Here is a 27,986-nt window from a genome sequence, read left to right on the forward strand (position 1 = left end):
TTATAGCTCACACAAAGCACCTCCACACTTTATAGGCTATTATTAAATCTATACCAAGGTTGCACATTTTCATATCACAAAATATTGATTTGTAACTGGTTTCTGAATGAAGGCCTTTGCAGTGTAAGTGGAGCCTTTTTTTTTAGATCAATCCCTACATTTATATCCTAGTGTTTGATACACATGCAATATTAAAGCCTTATGCAGGCAATTTACTTTCAATATAAAACACCATTGTACACAGAACATGGAGACAGGAGAGTGCCCTTCATTTGCCAACTCCTTTGCTCCTTCCAGCAGCTTTCTACTGCACCAATGTCAACCTTGGCATTTATAGAAAGTAGAAACATAATCCATGTATGTTGGTCCAGATCCAACGACAACAGAAATACACAGAACTACCATTAAATGGAGGGGAAAAAGTCAGTGTCAAAAGTTTATTACCAAGTCTTTATTTTCAGTTTTGTCTTATGTTCAAAATGGTAAATGGCATTAGAAAACAAAAAACACCTCCACCAAGGGAAGTGTGAATAAAAAGGTAACACAAATGTGTATCATGCTTTAGAAAAGTCTGTTTCTTTATTTATGTGACTGCAGTTAGTAAACCAGGTTCAATCAAATAACCACATGCTACTGTGTCAATGCCATCTAGGAGAGTGAGAGAAAGGTAAGCCTAAATGCAACACAAAAAGAAAATAAAGATCACCTCCTTCATTTGTATATTCAGTTTTACTGACCAATATTGTCTCCACTAGGCTAGTGATTATGGCTATAGTCAACACACATCTCAGTTGTCAACCTCCTGCTTATCCAATGGGTCCATTTTAGTGTTGTAATGCTGAGGGAACACTAAAACATTTAACATGATATGGAGACATAGAAGTCAGGTGGTATTTCTAATCACTCTCTTTATTTGCCACTGCATATACAATTAATCTGGTTACTGCCCTTGGATATTATCATTCCACAATTAACTTCAGAAGAGGCTAATCTCAAGTCTGAGTTAAAATTGGTAGCAAATACTTCGTGATTTTTTTGCTCTTCGAGTCTGGACTGGACCAACTTCTTCGAGTCAGGATTTAAGTCAGACCCTGCGTTTCATTGATTTGAAGACAAAAACTGTTCAACATTGTTTTAAAAAAAAAATCTAATTGGAAACTCTCAAAGTGGATGCCTCTTATGTGATGCCGTACAATCAACACTATAGTACGTTGAGATTTTTCCTTCACTGAAATTTAGCTGAAATTATACCTAGGAATTGTTGCGATTTCAATCTGATAATTTTGTCCAATATAATACTGTACACTAAGTAAGGTTTGGGTGAGGGGCAAGTGTGGGGAGTACATATTAAGATTCTCTCAAAAGAGTCACAAAAAAAACGATAAAAAACAATTTGACAAAGCAATATGCCACACATAGTGACATAAAAAGAACATTAGAAAAAGGCAATACAAACACTTTATAAAGAATAACAAAACGGGTTATATTAGTTACAATAATTGCTCAGTATGACTTATGATTCTCTATTGATCTAAACTATCTATGAAGAGGAGTGACAGTCCGGGACACATACATTCATGCTTTGCTTTAAACAGAAATGTTAAAAGATCGGATCACAATTCATAAAGTTGAAAAGCACCCCGGAGGATTCTTAGTAAGAGGGGGAAGTATTTAGATGTTGAGGAGAGACATGCATTATTAAAGTAACACTTGCAAAGAGAAGGGACAAGGGTCTATGAGTTAGCAGACAAAGTTTTCCGAAACTTTTTAAAACTTTGGAACCAAAAAAAAAAGGTGCTATCTAGAACCTAAAATGGTTCTCCAGCTGTCCCATAGGAGAACACTTTGAAGATCCATGTTTGGTTCCAGGTAGAACCCTATTGGGTTCCACGTAGAACCCTTTCCCCATAGAGTTCTACATTGAACACAAGATAGTTCTACCTAGAACTAAAAATGGTTCTACCTGGAACCAAAAAGGGTTCTCCTATGGGGACTGCCAAAGAACCCTTTTGGAACCATTTTTTCTATGGGTGTGGTTCACCGTTTCAGGACATACAGGAAAGTTAGCTTGCTGACTTGAATCTCCTTTGTCAAATGTTAGATGAAGATTCACTTGAGATGGGGATTAAAATATGATTTTGTTGTTGTTGTTGTTTTTGTTTTTTGTCTGTCGTAGTTTGTGGTAGCATTACTGTGCAAGTGTTACTGAAAACAGAACTTCCATAGTCAAACTGTGGTTATTATGTTAATGAAATTTAGTCCATAAATTGCTTGATATGCATGTTAGTTAGACCTGATGCATTTTGTCACAGACAATTTTTTTCATTTTTTGAAACTTCAAAAGCATTCCCTGGCCAAATAGAGCATAAACGCCGCAATCATTATTTCTTCACACACTCAATTTGTGGAGGACAAAACAAACGAGGATGATGTAACTCATCCAGGCCTGGTCTCTGTCACAATTTCAACCATGGTGCTGTGTTATTACATGACGAGGAATAACTCCTGTTTCAGCTTACAAAATATATTTAGGTCATTGCAGTATGAAAATTAGTTTTGACAATATTCATAGTTTGTAAGAATAAAAAAAATGTGCACAGTTTTGGTAAGGTAATGAGCTCATGCTAGTTCATGCGAATGAATTCCCGACATGTATTGGTGTTATTGGTGTTGTTGTCATTATTTTTCTTTGGTGGTTAAGTTGGTTTTGTGAACAGGGCTAAGTCCCGGCATTCCCTCTTCACTGCTGGCCCTTGAAGCAGTAGACACCAAAGAGCTTTTGCTTCTTGTCAGGGAATCCCACAAAGCGCACGGCCGCCTCTGTTGGGCTGCAGTTCCTGCGGGGTCTGGAGATGGGGTAGCGGACGCTGCCGTCAGCCAGCCAGCCAGAGTCGCAGCGGTCATAACCGTTCAGCTTCCAGGCAGCGTACATCTGGGCCACATTGGCGATTTCAGCCCCGTCATCCTGGCACGCCTGAACAGCTTCTGTGAACGTCAGCTTGTCGGGTTGCACCAGCCAGTAGAGACGACCTGAGGTCGGCCAAAAGTCAACAGAGGATTTGGGTTGAGGGTATTCTGCCTCACTTTACAAAAAGGTCTATTAGCTATGTTGATGAACTCTGCCCTACTGCAATGTATGTCCATCTATTTCTGCTACTTGAATAATTGTGTCTCAATGATACATAACACACTGCATTTTTTATGATCAACATGAAAACAACCACACAAAGGAAACACCAACTCACCCTTGAGGCCAGAGGTGAAGCAGAAGACATCATAGTGGCTCTTGGACTTTTCACGCTGGCCGTAGTTCCTCAGGCCCGCCCTGGCGTTGGCACCACCACAGGGCCCTCTAGGTTTGGTGACGGGGTACTGCACCGACCCGTCGTTCAGCCAGCCGGCATTGCACCAGTCCATGCCACTCCTCCAGGCCTCGTAGAGTTGGTCGAAGGAGGCCACCACAGAGTCCTGGTCCAAGCAAGCCTGCTCGGCATCGTGGAAGTTGAGGTTGTATCGGCCCAGCCGTGGGGAGTAAGGGAACACCACACCTGGGAATGAGAAAGGAGCTGGGGTTAAATGAAAATGCTCTCGAAGCCGGTGTTTGGAGGATATATTGACATGGGGGTTGTTTCGTTGAGGGCCTGGCAAACTGTGCCAATATATCCTCCAAACAACTGGCTTCGAGGGCATTATCACGTGTATACAACAGGTTAAACAACATATTCAAATAATTATTGATAAAAAAAATATTTTGATTAATTTATTTTTGTTCTTAATCTATGGACGTGACCCTGTCGTTCTAAATGTTCCGTTGTCATGATGGCTGTTAACGTTCTTATCCCTTGCTTGCCAGCTAGCCAACTTCGGCTAACACAGTCATGACAAACAGTGCAGCCAGAAAACCAGCAAAGTAGCTGCATTTGTGTTTGTTTAAGCTGTTTTCTAGTGATTTTTTGGGGGATGCATCCATAACAATGTGCTAATGAATCATCATATCGCCTGGCATAGAACATTTGCTTTCTCGCCGGAAGCGCTAGCCAACTACACAGCAAACACATTCACTTCAAACTGAAACTGGAATGACAGCAAACTAGCTGCTTTTCGTATTTTTATATTGACAATTCTTTGTTTATAATCCATAAAAATAATGCTGATTCATGATTTCGACTGGCTGAAAAAAGCTGCCAGCCTGTCTGTCTCGTCCGGATTTTAGGATTGAAACAACGTTGCAAATTTTGGAGAGAGACAGACAGTAAGGTTTATACAAATCTCCGCTGTTGAAAACCAAATGCTAGTCTAAAAGAAATGGGAGATAATGTCTAAATGCCTTTTAGAGTGGAGATTAACTTCATAAATTGCCTGGCTGGTCTGATGAAACAGTAGATTGCGCAGTCAGATGGAACAGTAAATAGGCATTTTAACGTCACAGCTTTAGCCGGGCGGTAACTTGACGAATAGACACTGTTTGGAACGCGGTTTTAACCAATCAGCATCCAGGATTAGACCCCCCATTGTATAATATAAGATTAATTGTTCTCTTTTAACAAGGTGGAAAATATTTTTTAATCCTTTTTATGACATGAAGTTTACATACACTCAATTACTATTTGGTATCATTACCTTTAAATGGTTTAACTTGGGTCAAACGTTTCGGGTAGCCTTCCACAAGCTTCCCACAATAAGTTGGGTGAATTTTGGTCCATTCCTCAAGACAGAGCTGGTGTAACTGAGTTACGTTTGTAGGCCTCCTTGCTCGCACATGCTTTTTCAGTTCTGCCCACACATTTCTATAGGATTGAGGTCAGGGCTTTGTGATGGCCACTCCAATACCTTAACTTTGTTGTCCTTAAGCCATTTTGTCACAACCTTGGAAGTATGCTTGGGGTCATTGTCCACTTGGAAGACCCATTTGCGACCAAGCTTTAACTTCCTAACTGATGTCTTGAGATGTTGCTTCAATATATCCACATAATTTACCTTGCCATCTATTTTGTGAAGTGCACCAGTCCCTCCTGCAGCAAAGCACCCCCAAAACATGATGCTGCCACCCCAATGCTTCATGATTAGGATGGTGTTCTTCAGCTTGCAATCCTCCCCCTTTTTCCTCCAAACATAACGATATTATGGCCAAACAGTTCAAAAAAAATTTCATCAGACCAGAGGTCATTTCTCTAAAAAGTACAATCTTTTTCCCCATGTCCAGTTGCAAACCGTAGTCTGGCTTTTTTTATGGTGGTTTTGAAGCAGTGGCTTCTTCCTTGCCGAGCGGCCTTTCAGGTTATGTCGATATAGGACTAATTGTACTGTGGATACAGATACTTTTGTACTGTTTCCTCCAGCATCATCACAAGGTCCTTTGCTGTTGTTTTGGGATTGATTCACTATTTTCGCAACAAAGTACGTTCATCTCTAGGAGATAGAACGCGTCTCCTTCCTGAGCAGTATGAAGGCTGTATGAAGGTCCCATGGTGTTTATACTTGCGTACTATTGTTTGTACAGATTAATTTGTACCGTCAGGCATTTGGAAATTGCTCCCAAGGATGAACCAGACTTGTGGATGTCTCCAATTTTTTTCTGAGGTCTTGGCGGATTTCTTTGGATTTTCCCATGATGTCAAGCAAAGATGCACTGAGTTTGAAAGTAGGCCTTGAAGTACAGCCACAGGTACACCTCCAATTGACTCAAATCTGGTTGATTAGCCTATCATAATTTTCTAGCCATGACATAATTTTCTTGAATTTTCCAAGCTGTTTAAAGGCACAGTCATCTTAGTGTGTGTAAACTTCTGACCCACTGGAATTGTGATACAGTGAAATAAGTGAAATAATCTGTCTGTAAACAATTGCTGGAACAATTACTCATGTCATGCACAAAGTAGATGTCCTAACCGACTTGCCAAAACTATAGTTTGTTAACAAGAAATTTGTGGAGTGGTTGAAAAACGAGTTTTAATGACTCCAACCTAAATGTATATAAACTTCCGACTTCAACTGTACATACAGTAGATCGAAATATACCGTAAACATACAGATACACAGAAAACATCATTACATACTGAGGTGAGGAATATGATTCTAAAGATGACCATTATTCCCTTTAAACCAGTGGCACCGTGTTTGTAATTCCAGTTTCAGGAAGTGTATGGAATAAAGGATTTTGGATTTATGTTTAACACACTCCTCCTACTGTTGGTTTACAGACCAAGACATCCAGTGGGATGAAGAATGTGTGTGGTCCTGGGTCTAGACCGGACCAGTCACGAGGGAATGGGGGTTTCTGACATACGATCTGATAGTACATGTTAGTGAGTGTAAGCCATTACTCTTCTTGGTCGTTCGGCTCCTGGTGAGTGTTAAAAGAGCAGCCGTCTCCAGAGAGACAGAGAATCTCCAGACTTCGCTTACTATCTAACTTCGTGGCTGTCTGCCCCTCAGCAGGGAAGGGAGATTCATCTCACGCAAGCTAGGTGTGATCTCTGCTCTTTTACCAAACAAGCTGTTCATGTTTTAATTAGGCTGCAACTGCCAAGCTACAGATGCATGACCTTGATTTGATCTCCCTGTGGCTTGAGATATTTCCTGAAATGCAGGAAATCTAAAACGTGTAGTGTATTTGAGGTTTAAATGGCCTCTGAAGTTTGTAATTTCTTCTTTGAAATTTCAGACTTGATATAACCTTACGAAAAATGTGTCAACTCCTACAAAAATGTCTATTAATTATAATCCACATAATAATTCACATTTCCTGTTGCTGTCAGGATTATTTTCCTGCTGTAGCAAACTGGCTCACATTAAGATCTATGTATGTAAGTATGTATGTAAGTATGTTAGGCCAAAACAACCTGAATGCACTATAATACAAAGTACAAATGGAACTTCTGGTGTCAATCATTGGGTGGTTCAGTTATGTAATTAACAGCTGTAAAACAGCACCTTGAGTGTGATGGTTTTGTAATGGAAGTCATTCCTTTGATTCAGACTTTGCTGGTCCACTCCTCTATTGTCCTGTTAAATATTTTATTTGTCCGGCCTCCACCCAAATGTAATCCCTTATAAATGTGAAAATCCTGAGGGGAAGGTGGTTATCATCAGGCTTTAGTGATTGTTGACATGTTCTTGGAGAGCACAGAATTTGACCTCAACATCACTTCTTCAGCCTTCATTAATGTTCTTTGTGTCAGAGATGTAAGAGGAAGAGAGACATTCCACTCCCTCATTTTATCTGGTTCATGTACAGTCAATGAACTAAGTAGACCAGACACCGATCTGTAGTTACATCTGTTACAAAACCCTGCATCCCATCGTAGCCTAAGTACCCGAGTGCTGGATTGTCATATGTGCACAGCCGCAAACAGAATAACATTTTGATTTGATTACCGGTACTTTGAAGAAAAATCACAACCAACATTAAGGCTTTTTATTGGACTATTTTGTTCCAATGTTAACAATGGCTAGTTGTACCAGCATGTTTTCATCATGGCTAGCGAACTAGCTTCTCTCTGTTAAAGATCCCTTTTCTTACCCAAGACCCAAATCTGCTCAGGCGTTCTTGGCGGTCTTGGCCCAAATAGGAATGAGGACCATATAATAGTATTGAATGCATTTAGGCTGACTCACTTTTACCGATAGATAATTTGCCATGTGGTTGTATTTGTGCCACATATTAAAAGGAAGGACTCAGGACTCATTTCATCATTATACAAATGGTATAAGTAATGAGGATGTCTGGATAGATGTGGAGTGGTATTAGTTCAGTTGGAAAATGTGTTTTAGTTTACTGCAGTGTTAGACTGCGTGAATGTATTCAGCACAAGATCTGAATAAATGAACAAAAGATGTCAGCTCTTTCGTCTTTTGTCTCTCTGCAAAGAAATCAATGATGTGGTGGTGAGGTGTTGAAAATAAGGGAACAGTCAGTCCGTGAAAGAGATTTATTGGCTCTGGTCTTTAAACCATTCATTTCCACCAGACAGTAGTTCATGGGTAGGACTAGGGCAGCTTAAGAGCGTTGGGTCAGTAACCGAAAGGTCGCTGGTTCAAATCCCAGAGCCGACTAGGTAAAAAAAAAAATATGCCGATGTGCCGTGGCGCAAGGCACTTAACACTAATTGCTCCTGTAAGTCACTCTTGATAAGAGTGTCTGCTAAAATGCAAGATACTTTTTTCCCCTGCAGGTCAGGCTACTTGGTCTTGAAAAACTCCTCTCTATTTACGGGGTAAAGTATAACCACAACATAAAGACAAAGAAGACAAGATAAAATGGTGGGGGGTGATGAGGAAATGTGGGATGATGTGATGAGATGATGCCCATCGCAGAGCCGGAGGCAGAAGTAAAGAGAGAAGGATTTACCATCGCTGTAGCCTACACTACCTTGCACCTCCAAGGTAACCTCATGGATGACATCATCAATGCCATCAATGACCTCACAACGGAACTTTCCCATGTCATCTAGGGACACGTCGCTAAGGACCAGCGAGGCGTCGTCATCGTCGGCTTCCTGCAGGTGGACGCGACCCTGGAAGCTGTCGTAGCTCTTTTTGTGGAAGCCCATGGACACTAGCACATCCTCCTCCACAGACTCGTCTGCAGACAGCTTGGTCCACTTGATTCTCATGCCCACGCTGCCGAAGGACATCCCATGCTGGCGGTGGAGCCGGCATGGTAGAGTGACGTTGGAGCCACGGCTGGCAAACACCCGGTTCTGATCACCTAGTTCAGTCTCTGTGAAAGACAAGAGAAGATGTAGAGTGTGTTAAGATTCAGGACAACAGGGTAGAATACTGAACAATGTATTAATTACTGGTGTCAGTTCAGAAAGGACCGCTTCCAAAAAGCAGACTGACATGTCTGGTAATGTTTTGAGTGAGTAATGGGTTTATGCATATGTATTAATGATTGACGTTCGAGGACATTCAAGTGTACCAGAATAAAGATGGCCAACAAGAATTGTGGCTTTGCATGTGGTTGGCAAGCAAAAAAGTATTAAAGGTTCTCTGAAAAATGCACCTCTCTACATTGCCTATAAACCACTTTTTAAAACCCATAATGACTGTGGCTTGGAGTTGGACAATGTTAATATAGCTATGGGAACTTCAGACTGTTTGTCTCAAAACCTCTTTCCCATTGTGGCATGGCTCTGTCCCTTCCTATAATTTGCAGAGCAATTTTCCATGTTCCTGGCACTAGTGGTTGAGTAGGGGAATGGGGGGCAGTTTAAACGGACTTTACTGTATAAGCTTATCTGTACAGTGTCTTGTGGTAGGGTTGTACCAGCGTGAAACTGACTGTCACCAAAGATTCCTTAGCACAATCTGGGTCTTGCAGTAGGTAACATATTGCTTGTTACACAATTGGGTCACACTATATATTGTAGGCTTATTATTTGAATAATTTATGGTGTCTGTGTGTTATAAAACATATGCACAGAAACACACACACACACACACACACACACACACACACACACACACACACACACACACACACACACACACACACACACACACACACACACACACACACACACACACTTCTGTTGGATCCAGTAAGCTCTATCATCAAAGTGGGCCTCTAGTCCTGATTAGATTCCACTTTGGGGCACCAGCCAGTCTCCCGCCTCTGGAGCAAATCACCAGCCACTGGCTTTCACCAAACTGTATACCACCTGCTGCTCTGGCTTTCACCAAACTGTATACCACCTGCTGCTCTGGCTTTCACCAAATTGTATAACACCACCAGCTCTGGCTTTCACTAAACTGTATACCACCTGCTGCTATGGCTTTCACCAAACTGTATACCACCTGCTGCTCTGGCTTTCACCAAACTTTCACCAAACTGTACAACACCACCACCAGCTCTGGCTTTCACCAAACTCTATACCACCTGCTGCTCTGGCTTTCACCAAACTGTATACCACCTGCTGCTCTGGCTTTCACCAAACTATATACCACCTGCTGCTCTGGCTTTCACCAAACTGTATACCACCACCAGCTCTGGCTTTCACCAAACTGTATACAACCTGCTGCTCTGGCTTTCACCAAACTGTATACCACCTGCTGCTCTGGCTTTCACCAAACTATATACCACCTGCTGCTCTAGCTTTCACCAAACTGTATACCACCACCAGCTCTGGCATTCACCAAACTGTATACCACCTGCTGCTCTGGCTTTCACCAAACTGTATAACACCACCAGCTCTGGCTTTCACCAAACTGTATACCACTGCCAGCTCTGGCTTTCACCAAACTGTATACCACCTGCTGCTCTGGCTTTCACCAAACTGTATACCACCATAAGCTCTGGCTGTCACCAAACTGTATAACACCAGAAGCTCTGGCTTTCACCAAAATGTATACCACCTGCTGCTCTGGCTTTCACCAAACTGTATACCACCTGCTGCTCTGGCTTTCACTAAATTGTATACCACCTGCTGCTCTGGCTTTCACCAAACTGTATAACACCACCAGCTCTGGCTTTCACCAAACTGTATAACACCACCAGCTCTGGCTTTCACCAAACTGTATACCACCTGCTGCTCTGGCTTTCACCAAACTGTATACCACCTGCTGCTCTGGCTTTCACCAAACTGTATACCACCTGCTGCTCTGGCTTTCACCAAACTATATACCACCTGCTGCTCTGGCTTTCACCAAACTGTATAACACCACCAGCTCTGGCTTTCACCAAACTGTATACCACCTGCTGCTCTGGCTTTCACCAAACTGTATACCACCTGCTGCTCTGGCTTTCACCAAACTGTATACCACCTGCTGCTCTGGCTTTCACCAAACTATATACCACCTGCTGCTCTGGCTTTCACCAAACTGTATAACACCACCAGCTCTGGCTTTCACCAAACTGTATACCACCTGCTGCTCTGGCTTTCACCAAACTGTATAACACCACCAGCTCTGGCTTTCACCAAACTATATACCACCTGCTGCTCTGGCTTTCACCAAACTGTATAAAACCTGCTGCTCTGGCTTTCACCAAACTGTATACCACCTGCTGCTCTGGCTTTCACCAAACTATATACCACCAGCTCTGGCTTTCACCAAACTGTATACCACCATAAGCTCTGGCTTTCACCAAACTGTATACCACCATAAGCTCTGGCTTTCACCAAACTGTATAACACCACCAGCTCTGGCTTTCACCAAACTGTATACCACCTGCTGCTCTGGCTTTCACCAAACTGTATAACACCACCAGCTCTGGCTTTCACCAAACTATATACCACCTGCTGCTCTGGCTTTCACCAAACTGTATAAAACCTGCTGCTCTGGCTTTCACCAAACTGTATACCACCTGCTGCTCTGGCTTTCACCAAACTATATACCACCAGCTCTGGCTTTCACCAAACTGTATACCACCATAAGCTCTGGCTTTCACCAAACTGTATACCACCATAAGCTCTGGCTTTCACCAAACTGTATAACACCAGAAGCTCTGGCTTTCACCAAAATGTATACCACTGCCAGCTCTGGCATTCACCAAACTGTATACCACCTGTTGCTCTGGCTTTCACCAAACTGTATACCACCTGCTGCTCTGGCTTTCACCAAACTGTATATCACCTGCTGCTCTGGCTTTCACCAAACTGTATAACACCACCAGCTCTGGCTTTCACCAAACTGTATACCACCTGCTGCTCTGGCTTTCACCAAACAGTATAACAAAACCAGCTCTGGCTTTCAGCAAACTGTATAACACCACCAGCGCTGGCTTTCGCCAAACTGTATACCACCTGCTGATCTGGCTTTCACCAAACTGTATACCATCTGCTGCTCTGGCTTTCAGCAAACTGTATAACACCACCAGCTCTGGCTTTTACCAAACTGTATACCACCACCAGCTCTGGCTTTCACCAAACTGTATACCACTGCCAGCTCTGGCAGTTATCTAACTGTATACCACCTGCTGCTCTGGCTTTCACCAAACTGTATACCATCTGCTGCTCTGGCTTTCAGCAAACTGTATAACACCACCAGCTCTGGCTTTTACCAAACTGTATACCACCTGCTGCTCTGGCTTCATCAAACTGTATACCACCGCCAGCTCTGGCTTTCACCAAACTGTATAACACCACCAGCTCTGGCTTTCACCAAACTATATACCACCTGCTGCTCTGGCTTTCACCAAACTGTATACCACTGCCAGCTCTGGCTTTCACCAAACTGTATAACACCTGCTGCTCTGGCTTTCACCAAACTGTATACCACCTGCTGCTCTGGCTTTCACCAAACTATATACCACCAGCTCTGGCTTTCACCAAACTGTATACCACCATAAGCTCTGGCTTTCACCAAACTGTATACCACCATAAGCTCTGGCTTTCACCAAACTGTATAACACCAGAAGCTCTGGCTTTCACCAAAATGTATACCACTGCCAGCTCTGGCATTCACCAAACTGTATACCACCTGTTGCTCTGGCTTTCACCAAACTGTATACCACCTGCTGCTCTGGCTTTCACCAAACTGTATATCACCTGCTGCTCTGGCTTTCACCAAACTGTATAACACCACCAGCTCTGGCTTTCACCAAACTGTATACCACCTGCTGCTCTGGCTTTCACCAAACAGTATAACAAAACCAGCTCTGGCTTTCAGCAAACTGTATAACACCACCAGCGCTGGCTTTCGCCAAACTGTATACCACCTGCTGATCTGGATTTCACCAAACTGTATACCACCACCAGCTCTGGCTTTCACCAAACTGTATACCACTGCCAGCTCTGGCAGTTATCTAACTGTATACCACCTGCTGCTCTGGCTTTCACCAAACTGTATACCATCTGCTGCTCTGGCTTTCAGCAAACTGTATAACACCACCAGCTCTGGCTTTTACCAAACTGTATACCACCTGCTGCTCTGGCTTCATCAAACTGTATACCACCGCCAGCTCTGGCTTTCACCAAACTGTATAACACCACCAGCTCTGGCAGTTACCAAACTGTATACAACCTGCTGCTCTGGCAGTTACCAAACTGTATACCACCACCAGCTCTGGCTTTCACCAAACTGTATACCACCTGCTGCTCTGGCAGTTATCAAACTGTATACCACCGCCAGCTCTGGCAGTTACCAAACTGTATACCACAGCCAGCTCTGGCAGTTACCAAACTGTATACCACCGCCAGCTCTGGCAGTTACCAAACTGTATACCACAGCCAACTCTGGCAGTTACCAAACTGTATACCACCGCCAGCTCTGGCAGTTATCAAATACTAGTTTATTACTCGTTAACCCCCGAGATTAAATGTTTATCTTTCATCCGGCCCAGGTGACTTATGTAAAAACAATGTTGGGCATCCCACCAGGGCAGGAACCAAAGTCTTCCATTCATCAGGTTACAGAAAAAGGTGACAACTATTCCCTCCTTCCCTCCCTTCTTCCCGGGCTCCCTCCTAATAAGGCTACCCTTCAGTTCAGAGAGGTAGGTGCTATTAGTCACGCCACCTTTCAGTTCAGAGAGTTAGGTGCTATTAGTCACGCCACCTTTCAGTTCAGAGAGGTAGGTGCTATTAGTCATACCACCCTTCAATTCAGATAGGTAGGTGCAATTAGTCATGCTACCCTTCAGTTCAGAGAAGTAGGTGCTATTAGTCACTCCATGTGAGTTCCCACAATCTCCCTGACCTCTGTTAAGTCTTCATGAGAGTGGTGCTTTGTTGGGATTCCACCTAGTGGTTGCCTACACACGTCTCTCTAAGCCCATGCCAAGACATGATGGATGCACTTGGTCCATGACTCCCTCACCAATGGTGTAGCCCCAATCAATAAAGCATTGGCAAGATTCCCAGGAAATACAGCACCCTGGGCCAGACAGAGCAGTAAATGGTCACCACACATCAGGCTCTTCTTAAATACACTCGCTAGCCAAAGATAGAGTTGAAGTCTGAAGTTTACATACATTAGCCAAATACATTTAAACTCAGTTTTTCAAAGTTTCTGACTTATAATCTAAATAAACTTTCCCTGCCTTAGGTCAGTTAGGATCAACACTTTATTTTAAGAATGTGAAATGTCAGAATAATAGTAGAGAGAATGATTTATTTCAGCTTTTACTTCTTTCATCACATTCCCAGTGGGTCAGAAGTTTACATACACTCAATTACTATTTGGTATCATTGCCTTTAAATTGTTTAACTTGGGTAAAATGTTTCAGGTAGCCTTCCACAAGCTTCCCACAATAAGTTGGGTGAATTTTGTCCCATTCCTCCTGACAGAGCTGGTGTAACAGAGTCAGGTTGCTAGGCCTCCTTGCTCGCACACGCTTTATCAGTTCTGCCCACAAATGTTCTATGGGATTGAGGTCAGGGCTTTGTGATGGCCACTCCAATACCTTGACTTTGTTGTCCTTAAGCCATTTCGCCACAACTTTGGAAGTATGCTTGGGGTCATTGTCCATTTGGAAGACCCATTTGAGACCAAGCATTAACTTCCTGACTTTTCCTTTCTCATGACGCCATCTATTTTGTGAAGTGCACCAGTCCCTCCTGCAGCAAAGGCCCTCCTGCAGCAAAGAACCAGTCCCTACTTGCAATCCTCAGTTCTACAGTTCTATTTTTGTTTCATCAGCCCAGATGACATTTCTTCAAAAACTATGATCTTCATCACCATGTGCAGTTGCAAACTGTAGTCTGGCTTTTTTATGGCAGTTTTGGAGCAGTGGCTTCTTCCTTGCTGAGTGGCCTTTCAGGTTATGTCGATATAGTACTCGTTTTACTGTGGATATAGATACTTTGGTACCGGTTTCCTCCAGCATCTTCACAAGGTCCTTTGCTGCTGTTCTGGGACTGGTTTGCACTTTTCGCACCAAAGTATGTTCATCTCTAGGAGACAGAACTCGTCTCCTTCCTGAGCGGTATGACAGCTGCGTGGTCCCATGGTGTTTATTCTTGCGTATTATTGTTTGTACAGATGAACATGGTACCTTCAGGCGTTTGGAAATTGCTCCCAAGGATGAACTAGACCTTGAATGATTTATTTTGATTTTCCCATGATGTCAAGCAAAGAGGCACTGAGTTTGAAGTTAGGCCTTGAAATACATCCACAGGTACACCTCCAATTGACTCAAATGATGTCAATTAGCCTATCGGAAGCTTCTAAACACATGACATCATTTTCTGGAATTTTCCAAGCTGTTTAAAGGCACAGTCAACTTAGTGTATGTAAACATCTGACCCTCTGAAATTGTGATACAGGGTAAGTAAAATAATCTGTTTGTAAACAATTATTGGAAAAATTACTCGTGTCATGTATTTAGATTTTTCCACATTTTGTTGTGTTACGGCCTGGATTCAAAATACATTAAATATATTTTTTCTTAACCGTCTGAACACCCCATAATGACAAAGTGAAAACATGTTTTTAGACATTTTTGCAAATGTATTGAAAAGGAAATACAGAAATATCTCATTTACATCCCTGAGTCAATACTTTGTCAAAGCACAGTTGGCGGCGATTACAGCTTTGAGTCATCTTGGGTATGTCTGTATCAGTTTTGTACGTTTGGATTTGGGGATTTCCTCTCATTATTCCTCACAGCTTTTCTCAAGCTCTGTTAAATTAGATGGGGGAGATTTTCAGTGAGATTCAAGTCAGCTTTGGCTGGGCCACTCAAGGACTTTCACATTCTTGTTCTGAAGCCTTTCAGCGTTGCTTTGGCTGTATGCTTGGGGTCATTGTCCTGTTGGAACATAAATCGTTGCCCAAGTCTCAGGTCGTTTGCACTCTGAAGCAGGTTCTCATCAAGGATTTGCCTGTATTTGGCTCCATTAATTGTTCCTTCTATCCTTACCAGCCTCCCAGTCCCTGCTCCTTAAAAGCATCCCCATATCATGATGTTGCCACCACCATGCTTTACGGTACTGATGGTGTTAGACGGGTGATGAGATGGTTTACTCCAGACATAGCGCTTTTCATTCAGGCCAAAGTGCCTTCCTTCTGGCCTCTCTCCCATAAAGCCCAGATTGGTGAAGTGCTGTAGAGACTCTTGTTCTTATGGCAGGTTCTCCCATCTCAGCCAAGGAACCCCCTCTTTTGCCCTCAGAACAGCCTCAATTTGTCGGGGCATGGACTACAAGGTATCAAAAGCGTTACACAGGGATGCTGGCCCATGTTGACTTCAATACTTCCCACAGTTATGTCAAGTTGTCTGGATGTCCTTTGGGTGGTGGACCATTTTTGATACACACTGGAAACTGTTGAGTGTGAAAAACCCAGCAGCGTTGCAGTTCTTTACACAAACCGGTGTGCCTGGCACCCACTGCCATACCTCGTTCAATGGCACTTAAATATTGTTTCTTGCCCATTCACCCTCTGAATGGCACACATACACAAAGTCTCGACTGGCTCAAAGCTTAAAAATCCCTCTAACCTGCCTCGTCCCCTTTATCTACACTGATTGAAGTGGATTTAACAAGTGACATCAATAAGGGATCATAGCTTTCACCTGGATTCACCTGGGTAATCTATGTCATGGTGTCCTTAATGTTTTGTACACTTGGTGTATATATATTTTTAAACAGGACAAATCTGTTGGCACATGCCCCTGTGCCCCCTATGGGTATCACACCTCTGCTGACATTGCTTGTTCTGATATTGCTGTAGTGGAGGATGCTGAGGGGAGGACAGCTCATGATAATAGCTGGAATGGAGCAAATGGAATGACTTCAGACAGATGGAAACCATGCAAACCATGTGTTTGATGTATTAGCTACCATTCCACTTAGTTCTCCCCAATTAAGGTGCCACCAACATTAACGTTCCACCAACCTCGTTCTGATAGGTCTTCATTTCTTGTTCATTTTGGATTAACTTTTGGATTAGGTGTGTATTGTTATTGTAACGCTAGATATTGCTGCATTGTTGCAGCTAGAAACATAAGCACTTCACTGCACCTGCTATAACATCTGCCAAACTGTGTACACGACTACTAAACTTTGATTTGATGCAAAGCAGACTTTTCACATCCCTTTCCCTTTGAGCAGAATATGTCTGGAGAAATAATCGGCAGCATTTGGTAAAAACTAAGTCCCTTTTTGAGTGATAGATCAAATGATGTCAGTACTAACTGGTGTCCCCAGTGGCATCCTAGCCAGTATCCCTTCCTCCCTCTCCTTCTGTGCCTGACTATCTCCTGGTGCCTCTTTCATTTGCTCTAAATCTCTCTACATCTGTCTCTTCCTCTATTTTTCTTCCTCTTTTGTATCTCTCTTGGGTTCTGTTCCACATCTGTCTGGCGGAGGCTCACTCAGAGAGTCGTACAACCGCGGGCTTCTTGAGCCATACCAAAGCCATGACTTGAAAACGGTTCCACTGGCTCTTCAACGGGAAAATACTTTACAAACATGGATGCAGGAATCACTACCAGGCGCTCCAGGTTAACTGCCTCCCGGTTCAGTCATCTCCCCACCCCCACCCCTCTTCCTCCACCCCTGTTTCCCACCTCAACCCAATTCTTCTATGCACACAGAGCACATAGTCGACGCGTGGCTGGATTTACTAGCATGACCTATACATTATCAGTTGCAAGCTATCCTGTAGACTGATTTAATGATTAGTAGTGGGGCTGCCTTGCGCATTTAATCTTCCACTATAGCCCTAAATCCAACCACTCTTTCCTTCACCCCTCCCCTCATTACCCACCAAACGCACGCCAAAGAGTTTATCCCACTTCTGCTATAGAATGACACAATGGCCCCTCATCAAAAGCACCAGTCGTGCATGACACCAGCGTCCCTGTGGAACACCTTCGACACCTGGTAGAGTCCATGCCCCGTCGAATTGAGGCTGTTCTGAGGGGAAAAGCGGGTGCAACTCAATATCAGGAAGGTGTTCCTAATATTTTGTACACTCAGTGTATATCAAGCCTTAGCTTATTTACACAGGGCTATTTGTTTTGGGTCAAGGGTTCCCCCTAATTGGGGTGGCAGGTAGCTAAGCAGTTAAGAGCGTTGGGCAAGTAACGGAAAGGTTGCTTGTTCAAATCCCTGAGCCGACTAGGTGAAAAATCTGTCAACGTGCCCTTGAGCAAAGCACGTAACCATTATTGCTCCTTTAAGTCGCTTTTGATAAGATCATCTGCTCAATGACTAAAATGTCAATGTAACATATACAAACATTTTATGAAACCATTACCAACCATTTCCCCCCCACTTATTTACTAATCGAAATAGCATAATAAAACAATCCCCATCAAAATCTGTCTGTGGGAGGTGGCAGAGCTACAGCACCTTTTGATCTTCTCCAAAAAACATCTGAATTGTACAAATGAATATGGCCCCTCGATGGAAAGACGAGACTCTCACGAATATGATGGTGTTCTCTGTTTTTCTCTATGACACCCATCTTTCTTTCCATGTATGAATCTGTTATTCAAATCAAATTGTATTTATCACTTGCACCGAATACAACTGGTGTAGACTTTTCCATGCTGAGTAAGAGGAATACAATAAAATACACAAGAATGGAGCTATATACAAGGAGTACAAAAAACAGATCAATGTGAAGAGGTATTGAGGTACTTGAGGTAGATACAGTTGAATTCGGAAGTTTACATACACTTAGATTGGAGTCATTAAAACTCATATTTCAACCACTCCACAAATTTCATATTAACAAACTATAGTTTTGGCAAGTCGGTTAGGACATCTACTTTGTGCATGACACAAGTAATTTTTCCAACAATTGTTTACACACATATTTTTTCACTTGTAATTTACAAATCCAGTGGGTCCAAAACATCACTGCTCTAGAGGAGATCTGCATGGAGGAATGGGCCAAAATACCAGCAACAGTGTGTGAAAACCTTGTGAAGACTTACAGAAAACATTTGACCTCTGTCATTGCCAACAAAGGATATATGCCAACAAAGTATTGAGATAAACTTTTGTTATTGACCAAATAGTTATTTCCACCATAATTTGCAAAAAAATTCATAAAAAATCCTACAATGTGATTTTCTAGATTTTTTTTCTCATTTTGTCTGTCATGGTTGTAATGTACCTATGATGAAAATTACAGGCCTCTCTCATCTCTCAAATAGAGGAAGAGACAGATGTAGAGAGATTTAGAGCAAATGAAAGAGGCACCAACCTTCCCATGACCCGGATGACGCTGGGCCAATTGTACGTCGCCTTATGGGCCTCTCGGTCACGGCCAGCTGCGACACAGACCGGGATCAAACCAGGATCTGTAGTGACGCCTCAAGCACTGCAGTGCCTTAGACCTCTGCGCCACTCGGGAGGCTACTGTCTCATATAGTCCACGATCAGCTCTTTGGTCTTACTGACGTTGATGGAGACGTTGTTGTCCTGGCACCACACCGCTAAATGTCTGACCTTCTCTCTGTAGGCTGACTAATCGCCATCGATGATCAGGCCTATCAACATTGTGTTATCAGCAAACTTGATGATGGTGTTGGAGTCGTGTGCGACCACACAGTTGTTGGTGAACAAGGAGTACAGTAGGGGACTAAGCACACACCCCTGAGGGGCTGCCGTGTGAGGGTTGTTGCAGTAAGAGGGTATCAGGTGACCCAAAGCTAGAGATTTCCTTTGCGCTGGAAGTAGCACACCAGTTGTTATTTATTTTAAAAAACACACTTATTCTCCTTTCGATTTCCCTAAATCCACTGACTGATCCTGCCACTGGATGGAGAATCCACTGAGTACTACGTGCATAGCTTCATCATAGCTATAGCCACTGAGTACTACGTGCATAGCTTCATCATAGCTATAGCCACTGAGTACTACGTGCATAGCTTCATCATAGCTATAGCCACTGAGTACTACGTGCATAGCTTCATCATAGCTATAGCCACTGAGTACTACGTGCATAGCTTCATCATAGCTATAGCCACTGAGTACTACGTGCATAGCTTCATCATAGCTATAGCCACTGAGTACTACGTGCATAGCTTCATCATAGCTATAGCCACTGAGTACTACGTGCATAGCTTCATCATAGCTATAGCCACTGAGTACTACGTGCATAGCTTCATCATAGCTATAGCCACTGAGTACTACGTGCATAGCTTCATCATAGCTATAGCCACTGAGTACTACGTGCATAGCTTCATCATAGCTATAGCCACTGAGTACTACGTGCATAGCTTCATCATAGCTATAGCCACTGAGTACTACGTGCATAGCTTCATCATAGCTATAGCCACTGAGTACTACGTGCATAGCTTCATCATAGCTATAGCCACTGAGTACTACGTGCATAGCTTCATCATAGCTATAGCCACTGAGTACTACGTGCATAGCTTCATCATAGCTATAGCCACTGAGTACTACGTGCATAGCTTCATCATAGCTATAGCCACTGAGTACTACGTGCATAGCTTCATCATAGCTATAGCCACTGAGTACTACGTGCATAGCTTCATCATAGCTATAGCCACTGAGTACTACGTGCATAGCTTCATCATAGCTATAGCCACTGAGTACTACGTGCATAGCTTCATCATAGCTATAGCCACTGAGTACTACGTGCATAGCTTCATCATAGCTATAGCCACTGAGTACTACGTGCATAGCTTCATCATAGCTATAGCCACTGAGTACTACGTGCATAGCTTCATCATAGCTATAGCCACTGAGTACTACGTGCATAGCTTCATCATAGCTATAGCCACTGAGTACTACGTGCATAGCTTCATCATAGCTATAGCCACTGAGTACTACGTGCATAGCTTCATCATAGCTATAGCCACTGAGTACTACGTGCATAGCTTCATCATAGCTATAGCCACTGAGTACTACGTGCATAGCTTCATCATAGCTATAGCCACTGAGTACTACGTGCATAGCTTCATCATAGCTATAGCCACTGAGTACTACGTGCATAGCTTCATCATAGCTATAGCCACTGAGTACTACGTGCATAGCTTCATCATAGCTATAGCCACTGAGTACTACGTGCATAGCTTCATCATAGCTACAGCCACTTTACAGCAGTAAGACATATGATATAGCAGCTTTCAAGTCTCTATGACAGAAGACTCTTGTTGAAGTTGAAATCAAGGATTAGTAACTGGCAATCTGATGTCCAGAAGTGCTTCGCAGTCATATGTGATAATAGTATGAACTACTGTACAAAAAAAGTTACGATAAACATGATAAATGTCACTATATTGGAACTCGTAAGACGTCGTCCTTCTCTGTCTGCTCCATCTTCAGTGTGTTTCTACGGGGCTAACAGCAATAAGGCCAAATTCAATGCCTCATCAAATAGGTTTTTCTCATTTATTTTTTGTACCTATAGGGGTCCAAAAATGTTAAATTAAATAGTTAAATGATCTGGGTATGACCATCCACATGTTAGCTTAGTAGAAACCCAGCCCCGGGCCCTTAGAACTAAGGGTTTTGAGGGTGGGGGTTGAATGAAAAAGAGGAAAGCGAATAAGTAAATGACCACATGTGCATGACAATAAAAAGTACCGTGGTAGCCATGACCTACTGCCATTTTACGATCATATACAATTCTCTCTCACTCCGTAAAATGTTATAGTACTGAGTGATTGAAAACAGCTGTATCTGAGAGAGTAATAAATTGACAGTAACATCATAATGGTCCAACGTTGCCATGTGACATACATGTTTAGAGTCTACAGGCACTTCATAATGTTATCCTAACCTAGTGTTCATTAACTTAGTTTTACTATGGTCTTTGAGACATTGAAGGAGCAACAGTATGTATACAGAGAGTATGTTACACAGCTGTAACTACATGTGTGTCATCCAGTGTAAAACCACACCCACCCCGACCAGCTAGACATGCTATCCTTTACAACATCCTGCAGCACTGCAGCTATGCTCCTGAGTCAACAGGGAGATCTAGTTAACAGGCAGCTGTGACCAAGGTACACGCCTACACACACACCCCCGCACGTGCCCAAAAAACGTGCACTCACTCTCATATACACGGACACAGGTGTGTACGAACTTATGCACACACATACACACCTCAACTCTCTTAAACACACACATACTCTGGGAATGGTACTATGATGTCACCATGACTTCTTGGCTGTTGCCATCGCCTTATAAATCAGCTCCCGTTTCAAAGTTAATATTCTCTTAATAACTCATACCCAAATAATGTTGTTGACTCATCCTATACTGGTATTTGTGGCCAAAGCATAAATAAAACATTTATTAAAAAACAGCTCAAACTTGTATCTCAAATAGACCATTTAAAAAATGCTTGATATTTCCTCATAGAGAATGATGTCTCCTGCCTCATTGGCTGAGATGGCCAATCAGCGGTCTACTCGCAATAATATTTTTAATGACCGGTATATGTCCACACCATTCTGTTGTTGGGGTCGACCCGTATCATTACAACACAGAAAATCATTATACTTTTGGGAAAGGAAACATTTTCACTCATATTTTAATTAATTATAGGTCGTATTTCATAGAAATGTGGAAAAACTGGACAGTTCCTTTAAACTTTCACATCAAACTTCACTTGCTGTACCAGCATCACAGCCCCCTCCTGACACAGCACCAACCCCCTCCCAAACAAGCCCGAGCCCAAGCCCCTTCCCAGGCACCAACTATGTCAAAGCCACAACCTCACCCCCAACCCTGTATAAGTCCCATCCCAGGCCCAGGCCCAGTTCCAACCAAACCCTACTTAAGTCCAAACCCCAGTCCTGTCCAATGCCCAGCCCTGTCCAAGCCCCAGCCCTATCCAAACCCCGGCCATGTCCAATCCCCAGTCCTGTCCAAGCCCCAGCTCTGTCCAAGCCTCAACTCTGTCCAAGCCTCAACTCTGTCCAATCCCCAGCCCTATCCAAACCCCAGCCCTGTCCAATCCCCAGTCCTGTCTAAGCACCAGCCCCCAAAAATCTCCAGAGTTAACAGACCATTACCTCAGAGGGAAAGGGAGAGTCATTTGGCTAGAGTTCAGCTCTATATGTTTTACTGTGGCTTTTAATCTTAACCCAGAGGTCTGGGTGAGTCAGTGGAGCAGGCAATGCCCCTGGCATAAGTGTACATTAAGGCTTTTTTCCCATAGTGTTAGAATAAAGATCTACTGTATAGATTTGGACTGGGTGCCGGCCAGAGCCAAGGTTATGACATCATGGGGCTACACACACACACACACACACACACACACACACACACACACACACATTTCTGACATCATCAGCCCACATGAGTAGAACAAACTTTTGCACAGACAGGACAGCATCTCATCTACAGATTCTGAGAAAGTGCATTTTTCCTACTTGGCCGTGGTTCTCTGTCTGCCGTGTTACTGCTCAAATCCCCTGAGTCAGCCTGACAGACTGAAGAAATTACATTTCATACTACTCTTAACCTTGTCCATTGAGACTCTGGTTTGAGCTAGACCAATGTGTTTCTAGTGGTATTTTGACTATTACATTTGGCAGTAAGGTATCCCACAGTATTTGATTTAAGCTACATGTGCTATTTCAAATAATACTTAAGGATGTAGCTGGAGCAGGTGCAGTCTGAAAAAGTGCTGTTCCAATTTCCCCGTTCACACTCCCTCCTAATAGGAATGCAGTGTGGGAAAGAAAAGAACAAGTGGTCTGATTGTAGACATAAAAAGCACGTAGCTGCAGTTTATCAGAACACAATTTTGACAAATTCTGACCTATAAGTCCATTTTTAAAATACATATTGACGAACTTTGTAAACGGCTCAAAATCAAGCTAGACTTCCTCTATAGAAACAGGACATGTTTGTCCTCTACAAATAGAAGACAAATTGTGCAAGCTACTTTTATGTCTGTTATGGATTATGGGGATATTATTTACATTCATGCTACGGCATCAACACTTAAATCGCTGGATGCTACTTATCATATTGCACTTAGGTTTATTACGGGTGCTAGCTACAGAACTCACCACTGTGTTTAATATCAAAATGTGGGTTGGACTTCGCTGTCCATGAGACGAGAAAAACATGCTCTCGTGTTTGTCTATAAAGCACTTCTGAATGAGCTACCTTCTTATTTATCATCACTCATCAATATTAGAATTAGAATTCCTAAAACCAGGTTTCAAGCATGGATTACACTTGAGGCCCGTGCGATTTCCACAGAGTTGGGTATGGCTGCCTTTTCCTGTTACGCTCCTTGCCTATGGAATAGCCTGCAGACTAAACTTAAACTTGAGACTCTTGTCCCCCTGTCGCACATTTTAAACATTTATTGGAGCATTTTTATTTTTGTATTGCTTGCAACTGCTTCGGGTAATGCAAGTTCTTGTGCTGTTAGTAGAATAACCTGTTAGGGGAATAACCTGTTAGTAGAATAACCTGTTAGTAGAATAACCTGTTAGTAGAATAACCTGTTAGTAGAATAACCTGTTAGGGGAATAACCTGTTAGTAGAATAACCTGTTAGGGGAATAACCTGTTAGGGGAATAACCTGTTAGGGGAATAACCTGTTAGGGGAATAACCTGTTAGTAGAATAACCTGTTAGTAGAATAACCTGTTAGTAGAATAACCTGTTAGGGGAATAACCTGTTAGTAGAATAACCTGTTAGGGGAATAACCTGTTAGGGGAATAACCTGTCAGGGGAATAACATGTTAGTAGAATAACCTGTCAGGGGAATAACCTGTTAGGGGAATAACCTGTTAGGGGAATAACCTGTTAGGGGAATAACCTGTTAGGGGAATAACCTGTTAGTAGAATAACCTGTTAGGGGAATAACCTGTTAGTAGAATAACCTGTTAGGGGAATAACCTGTTAGGGGAATAACCTGTTAGGGGAATAACCTGTTAGGGGAATAACCTGTTAGGGGAATAACCTGTTAGTAGAATAACCTGTTAGGGGAATAACCTGTTAGTAGAATAACCTGTTAGTAGAATAACCTGTTAGGGGAATAACCTGTTAGTAGAATAACCTGTTAGGGGAATAACCTGTTAGTAGAATAACCTGTTAGGGGAATAACATGTTAGTAGAATAACCTGTTAGGGGAATAACCTGTTAGTAGAATAACCTGTTAGGGGAATAACCTTGTCCCCCTGTCGCACATTTTAAACATTTATTGGAGCATTTTTATTTTTGTATTGCTTGCAACTGCTTCGGGTAATGCAAGTTCTTGTGCTGTTAGTAGAATAACCTGTTAGGGGAATAACCTGTTAGGGGAATAACCTGTTAGGGGAATAACCTGTTAGGGGAATAACCTGTTAGTAGAATAACCTGTTAGTAGAATAACCTAAGTGTAAATGTAATCTGTTGCTGTATTTTTTTGTGTGTTATCTGTGATCGTTTTGTTTGTAATGTTTAGTTTTTTAAAATCATTGTACCTAAACTGTATGTGTAAACATGTATACGCAGGGCCCAGCTGTAAAAGAGACCTTGGCCTCAGTCTTTGTTCCTTGTTGAAATAAAGGTATACTAATAATAATATTTTGAACTACAATGGAAACAGTGACTAATTTTCAGAGTAAAAAGGAGGGGTTGGTCCACATTTGAATTCTGAAAATAATAGTTTTGTCCAAATATGCAGTGTAAAACTAGTAGATTGTGACGTGTGGACAGTGAGCCCTTGTGAGTGACAGGCTGATTTATGCTCAGCCAGTGGCCAGCATGGTGAGTCAGACTGAGTATGACAGCCCAGAGAGGCTTCTATTACCAACCACTACAATTACCCTGCTGTTATAAGTCTATGGTACCACTTTACTGAGGCCCCATAGCACACACACATGTACAGACACTACATACACACCCCTACCCACACACACACACACACACACACACACACACACACACACACACACACAAACACACAATCTTACCTGCTGTGTAGGCTGGTGAAGAAGCAGGGCTGTTGGTCTCGCTGTACACACTGCTGGCCAGGGTCAGGGAAAGAAAAACGGTGCAAAGCATGGTGATCATTGTCTCTTTCTTTTTTTTTCACACCAAGGGGCCTCTTCACTGGAAATGCAAAAATAAAAATCACACAAATTAGCAAGGTAACAAAGGAATCAGAATCAAAAGCTCTTTGTTTGTTTTCTTTATTTTCTTTCTTTTATGAGGTGTGCCAGTAACCCTGGAACAGCAGACACCGGTGGTGCTACTGGACAGTTTGGACTCCTCAGATATGAGGTCTCTTTTATTGTAGCCCAGCATGGCTGAGACCACTCCCCCTCCCCATCGCTCTGGCTCGACATAGCTCTGTATAGGCTTCACTCAGCCACGTCATTTATGAACAGCTCTCCTCAACCTCCCCACAACGCCATGTTCCTTCACTTTGGCCTCTCAGAGGGGCAGAAGAGGTAAACTATATTGCCCTCAAATTGTCCCCTTTGTTGATATGACACCTGCAGGACTTAGTCCACTGAACAAAGAAACACCTCCAGGACTTAGTCCACTGAACAAAGAAACACCTCCAGTACTTAGTCCACTGAACAAAGAAACACCTCCAGGACTTAGTCCACTGAACAAAGAAACACCTCCAGGACTTAGTCCACTGAACAAAGAAACACCTCCAGGACTTAGTCCACTGAACAAAGAAACACCTCCAGTACTTAGTCCACTGAACAAAGAAACACCTCCAGTACTTAGTCCACTGAACAAAGAAACACCTCCAGGACTTTTAATGTACTGAACAAAGAAACACCTCCAGGACTTAGTCCACTGAACAAAGAAACACCTCCAGGACTTAGTCCACTGAACAAAGAAAAAACCCCAGTACTTAGTCCACTGAACAAAGAAACACCTCCAGAACTTAGTCCACTGAACAAAGAAACACCTCCAGAACTTAGTCCACTGAACAAAGAAGGAGGAGTGATTGGTGAGGGGTGTCAGGAGGGGGGGGGTGGTCTGTTCTAATAGTTTTCTCAGCTTTCCGGATGGTCCTTGAGTGACAGCTGCATTGGAATTGGAGGAACACCCTGTAGACGGTGTCCTGGGCCTCTCGATCATAAGAGTTGCTACAGCTGGGGAAATTGAAACTTTTTTCTCTCTCTATCTTTCTTTTACACTCCCTGAAATGTGACAATGCCCCTGTCACAGAAGACCCTATGGGCCCCTGTTGTATAGACTAAAGCCCTAGCTAATGACATCCTCCCCACCTAGATCGCCATCCACCAGATATCTTACATAAGATCTGAATGCCGAACGTAAACTAATCCAAAGCGAATTACAGTAGTGAGTGCATACGTTTTCATATTATTTCATACTGGTCCCACGTGGGAATCGAACTCACAATCTGAGCCACACAGGACCTAAGTTAGTGGTAGTCATGGGATTCAGTTGAGATTGACCTGAAATGCAAGGGAATTCAATGTATGGTGCATGAGTTGCAATATCACATAGATTACTGCCCGACAGGCTGACTTTAATGCTTGCATCGTGTGCGCAAGCGTTGCAAAATAAATGTAGAAATCTATATTATTAAATTATTGCACCCACACTGCTCGCACGCGGCCAACAAGCATCTGCGTTGCCAAGGGCTAAAATAGAAGACTAGAAGGAGAAAGTATTTACCGGGAGAATGATTGGCAGTTTGTAGGGTATGTACAGCAGAACTTCAGTCCTGCTCCAGGCTAGAAAGTAGATATAATGTATGACTCTGGGGGATTTTACCACAACATAGTGTTCTCCTCTAATGAAGGCTAGCTAGCTAGCACAGCTATGATTGAGATACTTTTCACCCACAGTGAAGGAAACACTTGCAAACAAACCTCAGGGACAAACGTAGATCCATGAAACACAGCCACCATTATGCAGCCAAACTTACCATTGAACCAGTTCATTTTGGATGTGAGCAGATTTCAGCAGTATTGTTTTGCTAGATTATTGCTGCAAACGAATTTTCTATTGGAAAAATGGTGTAAGTATATTTGGACACACAATCAACGTTTAAGGATGCAACTAATCACTTCTGTTCCCTAAAAATTGCCGTTCTCGGTTACATTTCATGAATTTTAAATTAGGTCAATGCTTAAAAATCTGATTTTCCCAGCCATTTTTCTTTCT

At 42.7% G+C, this 27,986-nt stretch overlaps 1 protein-coding gene across 2 annotated transcripts; it reads right to left on the bottom strand.

Annotated features, from left to right (window-relative positions):
* Nucleotides 1–429: 429 nt before the first annotated feature.
* Nucleotides 430–26,114, bottom strand: LOC109875890 (hyaluronan and proteoglycan link protein 1). Of its 2 annotated transcripts, none has more exons than XM_020468331.2 (4): nucleotides 25,802–26,114; nucleotides 8,351–8,722; nucleotides 3,246–3,548; nucleotides 430–3,030 (listed from the first exon to the last, which is right to left on the bottom strand). In XM_020468331.2, exons 1-4 carry the CDS (start codon nucleotides 25,899–25,901, stop codon nucleotides 2,741–2,743), a joined length of 1,065 nt encoding a protein of 354 aa, XP_020323920.1. In that variant the 5' UTR covers nucleotides 25,902–26,114; the 3' UTR covers nucleotides 430–2,740. The 2 variants fall into 2 exon arrangements, with proteins under 2 accessions (XP_020323920.1, XP_020323927.1); XM_020468338.2 differs by having other exon boundaries at nucleotides 8,372–8,722; nucleotides 25,802–26,093.
* Nucleotides 26,115–27,986: the final 1,872 nt, after the last annotated feature.

The sequence above is a fragment of the Oncorhynchus kisutch genome, linkage group LG3 (assembly GCF_002021735.2).
Source record: "Oncorhynchus kisutch isolate 150728-3 linkage group LG3, Okis_V2, whole genome shotgun sequence".
Taxonomy (NCBI): Eukaryota; Metazoa; Chordata; class Actinopteri; order Salmoniformes; family Salmonidae; genus Oncorhynchus; species Oncorhynchus kisutch.